This window comes from Pterocles gutturalis, unplaced genomic scaffold, assembly GCF_000699245.1.
Source record: "Pterocles gutturalis isolate BGI_N339 unplaced genomic scaffold, ASM69924v1 scaffold12332, whole genome shotgun sequence".
In the NCBI taxonomy this organism is placed as follows: domain Eukaryota; kingdom Metazoa; phylum Chordata; class Aves; order Pterocliformes; family Pteroclidae; genus Pterocles; species Pterocles gutturalis.
In genome coordinates this window covers 54487-70830 of record NW_010112905.1, presented here as the reverse complement: position 1 = coordinate 70830, position 16344 = coordinate 54487, and the positions used below count along the sequence as shown (strand labels likewise).

The 16344-nt window shown below is 38.3% G+C and overlaps 1 protein-coding gene across 1 annotated transcript in view; it reads left to right on the top strand.

The window, feature by feature from the left end:
• Positions 1-16344, top strand: part of LPGAT1 (lysophosphatidylglycerol acyltransferase 1) — a 56906-nt gene that overhangs the window by 17450 nt on the left and 23112 nt on the right. Inside the window, exons 2-3 of the mRNA XM_010074247.1 lie at positions 8921-9039; positions 14109-14204. Coding sequence (XP_010072549.1) covers positions 8921-9039; positions 14109-14204 — 215 coding nt within the window. The remainder of the gene's footprint in view (positions 1-8920; positions 9040-14108; positions 14205-16344) is intronic.

The following is a 16344-nucleotide window of genomic DNA, read 5'->3' as shown; positions in this document are numbered from 1 at the left end:
CGTCTTGCCCCTTCTTTTTTTTTTTACTTTATTTTTTTCACCAGCACAAATGCTCGTGTGATGTTGCAGTGGCTCTCTTTTGCTTCTCAAGTATTAGAGCAACTTGCCCAAAATGAGAAAAATAAGCAATAAATTAGATAGAGTAGGGGAAATAATTGAGGCCTTCCCACTTTATATGCTTTTTTGTTGTTGTTGTTATTTACTTGTTACTACTCTAGTCTTTTAGGTTTTATGTTTAAGTAGGTGTCAATAGCTATATCTGAGTGTTAAATAGCAATTTAATGTTTTGGTGTTTGAGTAACTAAAAGTAGTTCAATTTTAGTGTAGCTGTGTAGCTGCTTGCATACTTGTGTTTGGCATGCAGACCAAACAGTCTCAATGGAGCCGTTTAATTTGACATAATATTTCATAATATAGCTAAAGATACAGACGATCTGAAGATCTCTGTCTTTGGATGAAGATCTCAAGATTTTATAGCAGTGAACACAATGACTTATTCTGGCTAAAATGCATCTTTGCCTCAAGTTTGTGGTGTTGGTTACTGGTCCCACCTTTCTCCCAGGGTCTCATGAACCTGGGTGATTCAGATTCTGCTTCTTCCATGGTTAAGGTTTGAACTATCCTTCAGACTTATGTCTTTGCTGCAGTTCTGCAACAGTAAGATAGAAAAACCTTGCCAGTTTTGTATTTGCAACATGTGCTTTGTGACTGTAAAGGTCGTTCCTTTTCGTGCCACAGGATGAAATTCTAGGTTTTGTTGTGGTTGAAGGTATCCACTGAGAGAGAATTTTGTTAACATTGGGCTTTTCCTCCTGGTGTCAGGCTGTAGATCACAGAATCACAGAATTGTTTAGGTTGGAAGGGACCTCTGAGAATCCTTCTGTGTATTTAGTATATAAAGTCATGTGCTTGAATGGCAAGAATTCTTTCTCACTTGTAAACATCATCCTTGTAGAGACAGAGACTAAAATGTAGAACCCTTGTCTGACAAAGAGTATTTATGCAAGTGCTGGACCTTTTTGCATTGGCTGTGGCGTTTCTAACATTGTCGCTGACCTGAAGTTGAATGACAGAAAGTGCAAACTAGTAGGAAAAACTTGTATGTCTTGGCTCTTCTCCTTAAAATTTTCAAATCCATAGTATCTGTCTAGGGAGCAATAAAACACGTGCGGACCAAAATTCCTTGGCACATTTTTTCATACAAGTGAACTTGTGGCCCTGTGATTGTTGAAGCAGGTTTCTCTCCGTGTAAAATTGCAGAGTCTTAGTAAGTGGCAATCTTGTCTTTGCTCTGTATAGCAGCTTAGCAGAGATCCTTCTATTCGGGTCTCTTTCATGCTTGTTTTGCAGAAATATGTTTCTTTACCTCTGTCACTTACAGTGTTACAGCTTTTTGGTCATCCCAAGAGTGTTTAGAAGCTTTTAATCAGCAAAAGGCAAAAATTCATCTTTAGCTTGTATACCTCTTTGGTTTATGGTCATCTTAAGACAGACTTGTAAACTTTGTCTTTATTTGATGATGTTGAAAATACACATTTTTGAAGATAGATTGACAGTGTGGGTTTCCACAATGTAGTTAGGAATGATCAAAATGGTAATGAACATGAACTGAAGTGATAGCAGTTAATCTGAAGTGTATTTAGATTCCTCAGATTCCTCTGGCTTTTTAGGATCTTGGTGACCGTGTTCTTCTAAGTAGGTAATTTTTTGTGCATACTTTGAAACCACTTAGGATTGTTTTTAACTTTCCAGCCTGACTGTTTGATTTTCAGAATCCCTTAGTAACCTTTAGTTGTTGTTCTAATGTTTCATTTCCAAAGTATGTTAAAAATGTAAAAGAGTATTCTTTCATGGTGAGGAAAAATAGCAAGGCTGCCCCATTGTTTTGCTCCTCCTTCTTGTAGGCTTCAAACTGATTTTTTTAAATTTTTTTTTCCCTGGCCACTATAGCATCTGCAGTATGTAAGGTATAGAGCTTTAGAATATTAGTTTACGAATGTGTTATGTTTCTCTGGGTAGTTAATACTTACTGTATTTTATCTGTCACTGGGGAGGAATGTGCTGTACAGCTTGCTCCTTCTCCACGTGGTCTGACTCATGAGCTCTAGGTACTTCAAAAGGATTTCAGCACTCCATCCCATTCTTCAGTCTTGCAGTTGCTTTTCTAATAATAGAAGTAGCAAGACAGACAGTGGAGTTGCTTCTCAGCTGCTACAGTTTATTACCAGTATAGTCATGAAAGCTGACATCCATTTCAGTCTTCACGTTTCACAGTCCGCGTTTGCCTGTGTGGCTACGAATACCGCGTCTCTTGTACTGTTCCTTGGAAGCAGTAACCACCATGTATAACTGGGGTTCCAGTCTGGATGATCAGAACTATGAGCTGTGGGACTTTGGTGCCTCTGCAATTCAAGCAGCGTTGTGGGAGTGGCATAAAATAGCTGTTGGAGGCATCCAGCAAAATGTAGAGGTTATGTCCAGTAAAAGATGTGTTCTTGTAAGACTTGAGATATATTGGAACTGTTCCTTAAATATTTGTAGTGAGCATAGCTTGTGTATCTTGACGGAATTTGTTAACTTTCAAAATAGTAAACTGCTTGGCTAGCATAATTGTCAAGAGCTGAAGCTCTTGAAATTATATTGCCTGTACTGAAGTCAGTGGACGAAGTTCATTTCACTGAAGGTGAGCTAATGTTTTGCTTTTATTGATTCTCAGTCACATATGGGTAAAAGGAGCCCGCTCTTCAGCCACAAGCATCAGCTATTGTGCCAGTCAATTATAGAACTCAAGCAAACTGTACCCCTGAGGTCTGGAGCGTGCACTTCAGGAAAATTAAGTCAGTCTTCAAAAGCTAGGGCCTATTTCCAAAAGGAACTGCTGTGCTTTAGGAAGAATGTGGTTCTTGGGTTGGTGAGAAAGATGAAAGAGCCAGGGCATCTCTGTTGTAGTTATCTCCTGTTTTTAACACCTCTTACTGTCGGTTCATTGAAGTAAGAATATGGGTTGATTTAGGGCATAAACATTGTGACTGCTAAAGTCTTCTCTTCCACAAAACAGATCTGTCTGTAAATTGGAGAAAGAGAGGGTGGAAGCTAAGAAGAATGGAACTGAAAGCAAAAGGAAATGTGCATTGTTTCCTACAATGAAGTGTAGAGGTGTGCAAAATGTTTTGTTGCAGAAAAATGAAGATGGTGACTGGGAGATCTTAAACCCAGCCTTGGTTTATTAACATGTAGTGTAGGAACAATCTCCCTTTATTTGTTGGCTTCTCTTCCCCAGCTGCTGCTTCTTCTCTGACTGCTCTATGAAAAGCATTTTTCTTGATGGAAGTAAAAGGAAAAATTTGTCAGTGCAGTTTGGTTTATTATCATCATAAGTCTGAATCAAGTTAGCTGTAAAAGATGCTTTTTTTGTATAAAAATTTTGTTTGAAACTGTCTTTTTACAACCTTAAGATGTATATATTGTAGTAACATTGAAATTATCGGTACTTTTGTTAGTAAGGGTACATTCTTTGGTAGGAAAAGAAAGATAACACGTTAAGTGAAGCTGTGTTTAATGAGACACGATGTTGTATGCATGTTCTTTCCTTCCTTTTCTGGATTGTATTTGACTGATCACCTGCATGTCTTGTGTGTATTTAGAGACAATATATGGCTTCCTTGGCAGTGGGAATTTTGGAAGGAATGGGTGGGATAGGAAGAGCTGGTTTTTTTTTCCAGTATTATGTGTCTGATTTTATATAGGTGTTTTAAAATATCTTCTAACCCTGAAATATACGCTTAATAAATGTAAAAACAACCCTAACTGTATGCTGATTTGCTTTGTCCATTGTTTGTTTTCCTTTTTTTCACTGTAGGCGACTAATTAACAGAGACAAATTCCTTTAACCTTTTTGTTAAGGGGAAGAAAACACCCTTAGTACCTCTTTATCCATTCTTTTTTTAATGCGGTCTAGGCATGCTAAGTAATATTTAACCTCTGGCATCACTTCTGGGATTTCTTGATGCCAGCTATCAAAGAATCCCATCTATAATGGAGAGACAAATGAGTTTAACAACTGTACATAGCTACTCTAGTTGAAACATGCTTCGATGAGCCATTTGTGAATAACAGTAAAGCAGGGTTGCAACTTGATAGACACAAACGGTTGAGTATGAGGAGGAGTGTTTAGGATATAGAAACCTGGCTGTCATGAGTTACAGTCACTATTGAATACCTAATAATAACTTTCCTTCTTTTAGAAAGCAGTATGATTTTTGAGGAAGCAAAGGAGGCTGTCCATTAATAATGCCGTTTGTTTGTTACTGAAGGTTTCCAAGCGATTGACAAAAGGTTGCACTGTTCAGTTCTAAGTGTTGCCGAGCTGCAACTTCTTGGAACAGGTTTTCGTGAAGTCTTGCTTCATTGATGCAAGTGATTACAAGTAGAAAAATAAACTGAGGTGTGAAGTTCTGGAGTAAAAGTTCTTCTCCAATTTTTAGAGAAAGTTGTGAATGTTGTGTGTAGACTCAAATCTAAATGGCAAATAAAATGGATACCCAAATCAATTATACATTTACATATATTGTAACTCTCAGGTGATTTAACTAGCTGTTTTATCGTTTTGGTGATTTTAATAATTGTGATCAGAACTCTTAAAGAGCTCCTCTGACCTTGCCATAAAGTGTCAGGCTTCTCATGTTTTTTTATTTATGGGATTAATGTGGTAGCTTTTAGATTTGGATGGAATATTTTCAGTTGGAAGGGACCTACAACGATCATCTAGTCCAGCTGCCTGACCACTTGAGGGCTGATCAGAAGTTACAGCATGTTGTTAAGGGCATTGTCCAAATGCCTCTTATACACTGACAGGCTTGGGGCATCCACCACCTCTCTAGGAAGCCTGATCCAGTGTTTGACCACCCTCTTGGTAAAGAAAAGCTTCCTAATGTCCAGCCTAAACCTCCCCTGGCACAGCTTTGAACCATTCCTCTGTGTTCTGTCATTGGACGCCAGAGAGAAGAGGTCAGCCCCTCAGCATCCTTTTCTCCAAACTAGACAAACCCGAAGTCCTTAGCCGCTCTTCATAGTACATGCCTTCCAGCCCTTTCACCAGCTTTGTTGCCCTCCTCTGGATGTATTTGAGTACCTTCACATCCTTTTGAAATTGTGGAGCCCAGAACTGCCCATAGCACTCAAGGTGAGGCCACACCAATGCTGAATACAGCGGGATAATCACCTCTTTTGACCGGCAGGTTTTCCTGTGTTTGATGCGCCCCAGGATGTGGTTTGCCCTCCTGGCTGCCAGGGCTGCTCTCCAGGCACTTGTCTCCCTGTCTGTACTTGTGTCTGGCATTACTGCATGCTGGATGATGCTAGTATGGGAATTGCATCTGGTTCCTTTGCTGCCCATTTTCTAAAGGCTGTTGAAATTTCTGTCAGGAGGCTTTTGTGGGGTTGTTTGTTTGTTTGGGGTTTTTAATTGCTTTTATTTTCTTTAAACTCAGCAAGGATTATCTTGTAAAAAGCTTGGTTTGCAGCTCATTGTATGAAATATATTCTTGATGTTTTAGAGACTTGTGTACATCTTGGACTTCTTGTTATAAGAGAAGGATAAATCTTTCTGTCTTACAGCATGCAATTACAAGTAAATGCATCTTTGTCCTTTCCTGGAAAAGCCTTTTGCTTACAACATTAAGTCACAAGTGAATTATTTCTTACAGCTAAGCACTTTCTGTCTCAATCTTGTGGGTAAAAGATTTCATTACTAATCGGGATTACCAGATTTTCTTGGTACTGAGTTTACTGTGATTTCAAATTACCAGGTTAAACTGATTTCCTGCTTCTTCATTCCTTTATGTTATTTCACTGTGTTAAACAGCATTTGCAGAAATCTAACTGTTGTGAGGCTGTAGACACAGAACCAGTATCCTTATAAAATGCGCCCTGGCAATAGAAGGAAGCCGTGGAGGAGTTTTTGCTGGTTTTCAGGCCCCTGAGTGACAAATATTTGTCTTTGAACTGGTTTTTTTGTCTTGTTACAGTGGAGCAAAGCAGTGTTTCTGGTTCTGCTGCCATGCAGCTGAGGTTTTGATTTGAATGTTTCTTACTGCATTGGAGGAATGTAATAGCACAAGTATTTCTTAAAGCAGAAGGTGCTCCTTTTGGAGATTTCAGTGCCGTGTGAAAATTGAAGACAGGCATTTATTTCCCCCACTGAGTTTAAAGGGACACTGTGAACTTAAAATTCTAGGTATTTGGAGGTTTTTTCCTTCTTTAAAAAAAATGGTGGTAATGGCAGTGGTTTTGCTGCACACTTTTGTGGTGTACTGTCTGTTTCCAATCCAGAAGTGCTCTGTGAAGGACTTGCACAAACTGATTCTTTTCTCCTTGATAATCAGGTCAATCAATTGATCATAAAGCGTTACTAAGCACAAGAGACAGCCTGATTGCCTGAGGAGAAATGACAGAGGGAAAAGAAACTAGAGGATGTCCAGCTGAATCACCATGATTTAATAACTTACTACCTGTCAGCTGAGCGGCAGAAGTTGAGCTGTTAGCTTGGCCAGTTGATAGATAAAATGAATTGAGTAAATAAATTAAAGACTTAAATAAAACTTTTTTTTTTTACCTTTCATTTGGAGTGGGATGACAGAGCTCATGTTTTTACTACTTAGCTGAAACTTATTAGTGCATTGTAAACTGGTTGTGTGTTTTTGCCCTCTCATCTTGAACAAGAGTAGGCAAAACACTCTTGGGGGCCTATCTGAAAGTTTCAAAGTCAGACATTAGTCTTTACCTAGTATGCTAAAATGTACTTTTTGCTAGCAAATTAAGCTTCATAAGTTCTCCTCTTTAGTTGTTTTCAGTTGCGTGCTCCTTCTTATGGCTTACATTTTTCAGTGAACTTCATTTTGATCCTTCAGAAAGTTAGATCTGTGAAACATTTTTGAAGATTAAAACTAGTTTATTTTTAAACTGCTCTACAGTAGAAATGATTAGTAGTGTAAATTGATATGTTCCAGTGAAGTATCTGTAGTAAAGTAATCCATTTTTTCTCTGAGTGATCTAGAAGTAAAATAGTTATTTGTAAATAATAAGCTACTTCTAAGAAACCTTATTTTGCAGATGCTTAATGTATTTAGTACTCAGTTTTTTATTACTCTTGCAAAGCCATTATTACAGTGAAGTAATAATTTCAAAATCAGTACACAGTTAATTCATTTCCCTTTAAAACAATTCCTTTTTCGTCTTAGTTTCTTGCCTTGTGGCGTACTGCCCTAGATAAGTGACATACTTGATAAGGAAGGTGCACAGTCAACTGTGACTGCCACGTCCAGGCGTTTTCCAGTTTCCATGGAGTTAGAGAGGACATCAGAGGGAATTTGTATGTAACTGAGGAGGAGGGATAAAAGAGATCTTCCAGGTTCATGTTGAGAAAAATAAGAAAGGATCTGTGCTTAACTTGCCTGGTGAAAGGAAAGGAGGTTGAACATTATGGAATGAATAGTACTCCCAACTTCATATCTCTAATCTGTTTCTATCTACTTGTGACCAAATACAGCATTTTATTTTTTTTACTTTGTATTCAAGTCTCAATTCAATACTAATTTGGGAGCTGTTAGAAGGTAATAGAAGCGGCAATTTTCACAGGTGTCTTGCTAATTGGATTTGTGCAAGGACAGGGAACCTATGCATGGGTTATTGCTTCTTGTCTCCAGTGTGTAGCCTATGCTTTGGCATATTAAAAGACAGATTGTAGTAATTAATTGTCCTGTGATGACAGTTGTTCACTGCCTGGAGACCTATTAATAGCAGTACTAAAGATTCAGTAGTGAAGGTGAAATATTTCCTTTGATGTCAGAAAGGAAATAATAGCCAGTGAGAACCACTTAAGATACTGAAAACACACAGAAAAATAATCATATCCTACATGCATGGGCAATGCATCTTTTCCTTTTGAACTTCATAGAGCTGCTCTGCCTGCCCATCCTTTCCCTTTACCCCACATCCCAGTAACCATCCCTGTAACTGAGGAAGGCCAGACTCCACTTACTTGTCTCTCTGCTGCAGCAGTGGTGTTAGACCTACTCTGGTCTGATTTACGCCAGACTTTTTCTACTTTTGCATCCCGTGCTCTTCTGTGGGAGGCAGTCTTCTCTTTCTCTATTTAGTTACTTCGTGATGATGGAACTAGCAATTTTAACTCCTTTTCCTTACTTCAGCATATTTTTACTAGGCAGTGTAAATGTTGGATGACCAACAGCTGTAACTTCCTCCTGACATCATTCTTGCCATTGGAGTATCTGACCTCTGGTCTACAAAGTAGTGACTAATAGTTTCTATCATCTGAGCATCACTTTCTGAACCCACTTTCTTGCCTATGGCTAACTTGTTTAGATTTGAGTTACTGAGTGTGTTTAATGTAGCATTTTCAACATCATGAGCCAGCTACAGATTTTTTGCTTTGCTTTTACCAGAGTAGTTTAATTAGAGTAAGTGTAAAAATGAAACAAACTTGCCAAGTTTAAAAAAACTACAAAAGTCTTTGACAACGTGATTTTATTTTATTCTAATGACGTGAGACAGTTGAATTTGAAAGCTGCGTCACAAGCTTATGTAATTTTGAGACCCTAAATATAGAATGGTGTAGTGACACAAAAAGATCAATCTCTGTGCATATGTTCTGGTAGAGTACTTTTGTTTTGTTCTTATTCTGCGCATGCAATTTAAAACTAAGCTGGATACCCTCTGCTTGGAAAAACGGTCTTGCTAATATTCCTATCTTATGCTATGTGCCAATATAAATTGACACATATCACATAGGTTTCTTTATTATAGTTGCCTGGGAGCGAGGTCTGTGGGGTTTGTATTTTGTTGATAGTAAAATTTCCATGCGGTCATTGTAAAATTTACTTCTCTATTTTTTTTTCAATAGTAGTGGAATGGGGTGATGATGTTAAAGCAGTATCAGAAGATGAAGCCATGGTGCTGGTGAACCATCAAGCAACGGGTGACGTCTGCACTCTGATGATGTGCCTTCAGGATAAAGGCACGGTAGGCTACAACCAGGGAGTGGGATAGCTTCTGTGTATGCGATCGCTTACATTGGGCGTGTTTGCATCTGTGTGTGGTACCGATGACTGTCTTTTGTGTGTTAATTCACCGAATAATCTCAAGGCCCTGAATAGGAAGGTTTTCGTTTAGATTTGGTTTAATGTGACAGCCAGTAGCTTGGATTAGGTTTTAGATCATAAACATTGTCTATGAGGAAAGTCAAATACGAGCTGAGTCAGTGTGCATCCAGTCTAGGTTAACACAGTGGGAAACAGGTCTCCTTGCAGGTAATCATGTACTTGGCTTTTTCCTCTCACCCTTGTGCAACTCATGCCAATTTTGCTCAAACCAACACAGGTCTGGCTTTGTTGTTATGACTTTATTCCAGCAAGGAATTTTTCTCAAAGTGAGAAGCAAGTCATGTATAGGATTTTGGTAGGAGTTCAGAAGCTGAAAGTGACTTGCCTATGAGGGCATGTCCGAGCTAAGCCAGCTACATAAGGTCAAAATTGCTTGAGCTCTTGTTTCACAAACTCTTAAGCATTTCTTGGTGAGGAGTGCAACTAGTGTCAGTTGTTTCATGCATTGCTGTTCAGAAAATTCACATCTAGGAAGTGTAGTGCTGGAAACTAGAGTATGGGATCTAAAGAGGAAATTAAATTTATGTGCAAATTGCGATGGTGGGAGTATGTATGATTAGGCTACAAAGGGTAGGAGACATACCTGGCAAGCTGAAAAAATGCCTCGGCGTTGTCTTTTTTCTTGCGACCATATGGTGAAGAAATAAGGAAAACAACAACTGCTTTTTTTTGCATTTGCATAACTTGTAACTGGCACTGTTTTTCTTAGTGTATATTAATTTAGGTTGTGTATACACTGCATCTCTACCAGTGATTTAAAATTTTTTTTAGAGATTTTCCCAGAGCTTACGATAGCAGAGCTGGTTGAAAAAAAAATTTTAAAATCTCAAACTAAACTCAGAAAAGAAAGTATGAAAATGCCACTCAAGATTGAGCAGAGACTAATTTCTTTCTTTTACTGTAGCCTAGAGAAGACTATTTTAAAAGTACTTTTAATTGCTTTAATTTCTTTTGGATTGAGGAAGTTGGGTATATATGGTATTCTGTCATGTACCCCAGTGAGCAGAATGACTCGGTGTAGCCTCTCTGTTTTAAAGAAGTTTAATCTCACTAAGGAGTAAGCTAAAACACATCTGTTGAGGTGTTTCTTGTCTTTCAGATTCGCTTATGTGAATGAGGAAAGCATGATCTCTTATTAGGGAAGTAGAACTTCTCTAAAAGTTATCATTTTAATGAAAGATCTGAACTGGTATTGTTTAACTGATATGTGGTACCATAAGACAGGCCATACAGAGCAAGGTTTCAGCTGAATCAGAAGTGACCTAATTATACTTTTTGTGTAGTTCAAGAAATTGTTCCAATTTGTTTGTAAAAGTAAGTGTTAAATTTAGTAAGTTAGTTGAGGTCTCACGAACAGTAAAGGTTATGTATTTAACAAAGAGAAGTAGGTTAAAATGCTGCTGTTACTGCTTTCTGACTGGATTAGGACTGATAAATGTGGCTATTTTTTCTGATTTAGAGCAGAAAGCAGAGCCAGGAAGGGTGCACTGGAGAGAAAAAAGTAGAGCTTGCAGCTGTTTGAGTGCAGATTTAGAGACATGTGTCCCTAGGTTTCGTTGTGAAGTTAGAGGTGCTTGAAAGATGAAAGTCAGTCTATTCAGGTTGCTTTGTTATGAAATCTGTGTAGAGTGAAATGAAAGTGGGCCAGTGGATAGGAGGCACCTAGATTTTTTTATTAAATTGGTAAAAGCTTTTTCTACATTCTGAACTTAAGCAGGAAGGATGAACCAAAAGGACCTGAAACAGCATCCAAAAATTCTTTCAGTCTGTAGACAACTATGAATCCATGTGCAAAACACTTCTGAATGTCTTTGCTTAAACCTACTTGAAATGCAAGTGATAAGAGACTCATCTGATAAGTGGTGTTTTGTTCCTGAGGAGCCTAAATGGAAGAGCCACCACCAATATCTTGCAGTGTCCTCTGTTCTGCCCTTGGTAGCAGAACAGGATGAATATCTGTTAGTCTAGGTTGCCTTGTGATTGCAAACAAGACAATTGTGTTCTACTCTTTGAACTCCTCCTTTTTGATTTTATTTTGTTAAAGTGTGTGTGTGTACATATATATATCTTCATTAATTCATACATTAAAATAGTTCCTCTTTTTACATCTTACCACTGCCTAGGGTTATAGGCAGATTTGTAATCACTGAGCTCTGGAGTTTGCCTCTTTGTAGCCCACTTGCAGCAAACTGCCTAGATGTTCTGTCTTGTAGCTTGTATGTCATGCTGATCTTTGACACAATCACATCACTCTGTCTCAAAAAAACTAAGAAAGTCCAGAGATGCTAGTTAGAAGCCCTGTGTCACCTAAAACATGGTGAGATGGACTTCAGACTCTGAAGAGTAATGATGAACTTTCAGGATAAACCTCCCATCATCTAAATAAAAAGAAAATAAAAAGTGGTATGGGAGGAGAGAAGCACTAGCTTTGCTGGGCAAGATTGCCATAGAATGTCTAGGGACCAGTGCTGACTCCTCAAAAAGACATCTTTTCTTTTCAGGGAGGCAGATTATTAAGCTTGCTGATCTCCTCCAGTAAAATAGATTATGTTAGCTTAACTTCTGCTTGGTGTAATAAAACAATAATTGTGAAAAATGCCAAAGTAGTAGATAAACTGATAGTCATATGGGTACAGCTGCAAGCGAAATCATCGTCAGGGGAATTTTGGTGGTGTTTTTAACAAAACATATGGCTCTCTACACCAGCCTGTCATCTTTGGGCTGGTGTGTGGGCATGAAGTTATGATATTGTAGTGCCTTAAAGTGCAATAATACCTCTCAGTGATGCTTTTTTAACTCTTGTCCTTAGAGCACACCTTTTCTTTCTTCCCCCCCACCCCTCCTTAGGGCTTTCTAATTTACTGAATTGGAAAGAATGTGAATCTGTGCAGAGAATAATTTTTTGCTTTAAGGTTCTCTATTTTATTTAACACAGGCCCGGGAACAACTGTATGAAAAACCATTTCACCAATATTAGTCTCAAGTAGGGAGTTATATCTAGGAATTAATTTTTCTTGTACCACTCACAAGTGCATGGTGTGTCTTTGTTCTGTTCGGTGTGTAGTGTATAGTAAGAAATATCACTGGCAGACAGGAAGGGACACTAGCATGTCATGGAGAAGAAATGGATGCTTGTTTCCAAAGCAAAACCCTTCATATCTTTGAGAGCTGTCCCTTTCTCTCAGACATGGTTTCCTTTTCCACTTCCAGTGATGCTAGAGGGTCCAGAAACAGGTGCTCTTGTATTATCCAAGATATTCAAACAGAAAGTTTGCTAGTATTAAAAAAACACAAAAGTTGAGGTGTTCCTAATGTGCTCTTAGGCAAGAATAGCTAGCTTCTAGTAGCGACGTTCAGATTTCACTGGGAGACCAGGTGTATGTCTAAGGCAATAAAGTATCTTAAATGTTTTTTGGCAGGTGTGGTCTTGCAAGTGTGTAAAGACTTCATTTTGCTGAGCATCAGGCTGCGGTTGCTTAAGTTAAAGAAACAGGGTATGCGACAGTTACCTTCCTCCAGATACATAACCCAGGATTCATTTATAGCTTCTGTGGTCAAAAGGGAGAGTAGATAATCAGAGCACTCCAAGAGATAATTAGATTTCTTGGGAAGAAAGACTTACTGATACGTGAAATTCTAGATACAAATTACAAAACAGAATTCCTGCATGAATTATGATCTGCTTCTTTCTACAAATTCCACGTAGACAAGTGAAGATGTGAAAACAGGTGAACGCCACCATCCTCAAACTATTTTGTTAGAAGTATCGAGGAAGGTACAGTTGTGGATTCTGAGCAGTATCTTGGACGACTGAAAGATTCCAAGCAGAAGGTGTCTTTTTAAGACAATTAAAAAAATGACTTTTTGACTACCAGAGAAATGTTGTGGTTCTCCATATGCTTTTTTTGCTAGTGATAAATGGAAGAGTGCTATGTTCTATGACTTTAAGTTTCACTGAGCTTGAATCAGTCTTGGTGTGGCCTTATAGGGAAGGCTAAGGGAAGCTCGCCTCGTGTGCGATTGAGAGCATGTAAGAGACACTGGATTTTCCAGTTTTGGAGAGCAAATTCCTATCCCTCTCAAAATCTACATGTAGGAGCTATAGAGGAGAAAGATGTGAGAGAAGAAGCTTTTCCCTTCTGTTATTTGCCTCCTCTGGAGAAATTCTTCTATTTTAAATCTCAAAGGTATTGATTGACCGAACAGGTATAATACATGCTTTCATTGTCCTGTAAGAAGTGATGGTCAAAGTGAAGCTGACAGCTCAACCTCTGTTTTTGCCTTCTGACCATACTTCTTGGCAGGGATAAGGAGCATGACTTAGTGACATTCTCAGGGATGCATGTGGCTGCTCAGCCATGAGAGAAATCAGTAACGGCATGTGGGCTGTACGTAGGTCTCAGTGAATGCTGCTGTTAAAAGATAGAGCGAGCGTGTATGGAACGTGTGCACATCAGAAGCACAAGAACAATGTAATCTCACCCCCAAAATCACCAAGTATAAAAAAAAAAAAAAAAGAAACATGTTTTTGTGGTAGACGTAAAACAGTTGGAGTTTTCAAATACAGATCTGTATTGTTTTGCATACTTTCAAAAACACTAAAAATGGTTTCAGTTTGTAACTGACTTCAAATTGTGGTGGTATGTCAACAAGAGGCATTACGCTAATGTGTAAAAAAGTGGAGTAGAAATTACTCTATGATATGGCTACTAGTATAGAACTGTATGTTATATTACAAAAAGGAAGTCTAATCCTGCTCTTGAGGGAGAAATGTAGCACCTATCCTGCTTTATACTTTGGGGCATAAAGGACTTCATTCCATATATTTGCTAGTTTTATTGCTGTTGTGAGGGTGATGAGAATGTGACTGGTATATGCACATAATTCTCTGTGCGTGATATTTACTAAGCTTTTTTTTTAACTTTTCAGGTTGTCCGTCAGATGATGTGGCTGATGGATCATATTTTTAAGTATACAAACTTTGGCATTGTGTCTCTGATCCATGGAGACTTCTTTATAAGACAGGTAAATGGAAACATGTAATAGTGCTTTGATTTATCCTTGTATTTGGAACGTTTTGGTGTTATGGGACTTGTTTGTTGCCTCCTGGATGGTTTGCAGGATAAAGTAACTATGCTGTAATGTGTGTATTTTAGTAGAGCTTTGTTCTGAAGCTCCTTTTTTTCCAAGCTTATTTTATTATTTGCCTACACATGAATGTTTCTGGAACCCAGTTACGATGGGAGTTTTTCATGAGAGGTGTACAAGCAAAGTACATAGGCAGTCCTTCTTGTCTCTGCACATCTGACTGCCCATTGTTGGCGCCTCTCTTCTTTTCCTAGTGACCTTGAAGCTGTGCAGTGAGTCTAGTTAGATCATGTTCTGACTGACAAAGTTTCAGATAAGGAAAGGCAGGACTAGACAAATTTAATAAGGTGGTGCTTGATGGACCTGCATAAATAGTAATTAATTGATTCTTGAAGGTTAATTATTATTTGAGCAACAGGAAAGAATGTGTGTTGAGCCCAGCATCTCAAATGTTAAGGAGTGAAAACCTCAGATTACTTCTTACAATTTGCCTGGGGTATTTTTTGTTGTTGTTTGATTGCTGTTGATCAAGCTGCACTCTAAAAGTAGAAACTTAAAAGTACAATGGTAAGCATGAACCTGCTGCTGGTTATGTGAGTTGCGACATCCAGCATACAGATCTCTTTCCTCTCCTTATTTTTATTTGTCTGGACTTAAAATGTATGGCCAGGCAGAGAACATTAATGAATTTTCACTTTACAGAGAGGGAGAAGCTAATTTACTCTGAATGAAATAAAGAAACACTTAATCACAGCTATACACAGCTAAAGTGAGATTTCCCACTAAGACTTGAGGCATAGCTAGAAAACCTCAAGCAAAATTAGATGATACAATAAAGGTCTCTAGAGATATACAGCTGTGTATTATGAGAGTGCAGAAAGGAACAGGGTTTGGCACTATAAAATACAAATCTATTTCAGTAGTTAAAATTCACAAGATAGGGGTGTCAGCTTGTTAACTGTAGTTTCTGAATGTGGTGTTGCAGTTGCAGTTACAAAACCAAACCGTTACTGAGCTGCAAAAACTAAGGCTTTTCCTTGTTTTTGTGTAGGGGCTGAGATATGCAACATCACAAATAAAATGATGTCATCATGAGTCTAAATATAAACCAATTGAAAATAAAATGTTTCTTGGCTGTTAGCTAGCCTTTGGGTATAGCAAAAACTTAAGGTGAGGGAGTAATGATCCTTCACCTAGCTATAGAAAGGCCCTAGTAATATTTGGATGAGCAAGTGCTTAATTTTTTCGCTGTAAAATAATGTGATTGGATCATAGTAAAATACATCCTATTTGTTAAAAATGTACATTAGCCTCATTTTCATTTAGGAATGCTTCTGAGGTGTACTAGAACTTGACTACTAGAACAGAAGTGTTTTCTCCCATTGAAAAGTTCAGTGGAAACACAGGCTGTCAGTAACGTGCCATATCAGTCATGCAAATTGCATGGCATCCTAAAGAATTTGTCAGCAGTCTGCAGCTAGCTGTTTACTTTCCTTTAAAGGAAAGAAGGCTAAGTCCGTTCCCTGTGACAGTGATCAACCGGCCATGGTCTTCAAGAATTGTTTGTAGTAAGGATCTGCTTCTGTATGGTTTACTTTCTTTTCTTTCTGGACAGTATGTTAACTGCATTCCAGGACTCTTCAGTATTCCACTAGTCACGGTTGCTTTTAAACACGCCTCTCTGTCCTGTTAGTCCAGTGGATTTTTGTGTATTGCAGGAGCATATTAAACCTCATGTTACTTGCTAAACTGCAGTTTATCCACCAGTCATATTTGTTAGGTTGTTTAAGTTTTAGACAGTTCTAATATCTAACATATGAAAAGTTTATTGTTCATTGCTCTTTTCTTAACTACTGTGCCATCCTGGAGTCCTATGGTGTGGTGAGAAAGGACTGGTTTAACTGAGGAATTTTATATTGTTCTTTAATTGCATTAATATGAGCAGGCAGAGCTTTTTCCTTCCCTTTTATGAGGTAAGTTGGAAGTAATTGCAATCGTGGGACTTCAAAATCTAGGAGAAACACTGTCACAAAACTCATCTTCAATAAAATATCGTTTCTTATCTTCCACTCAACCC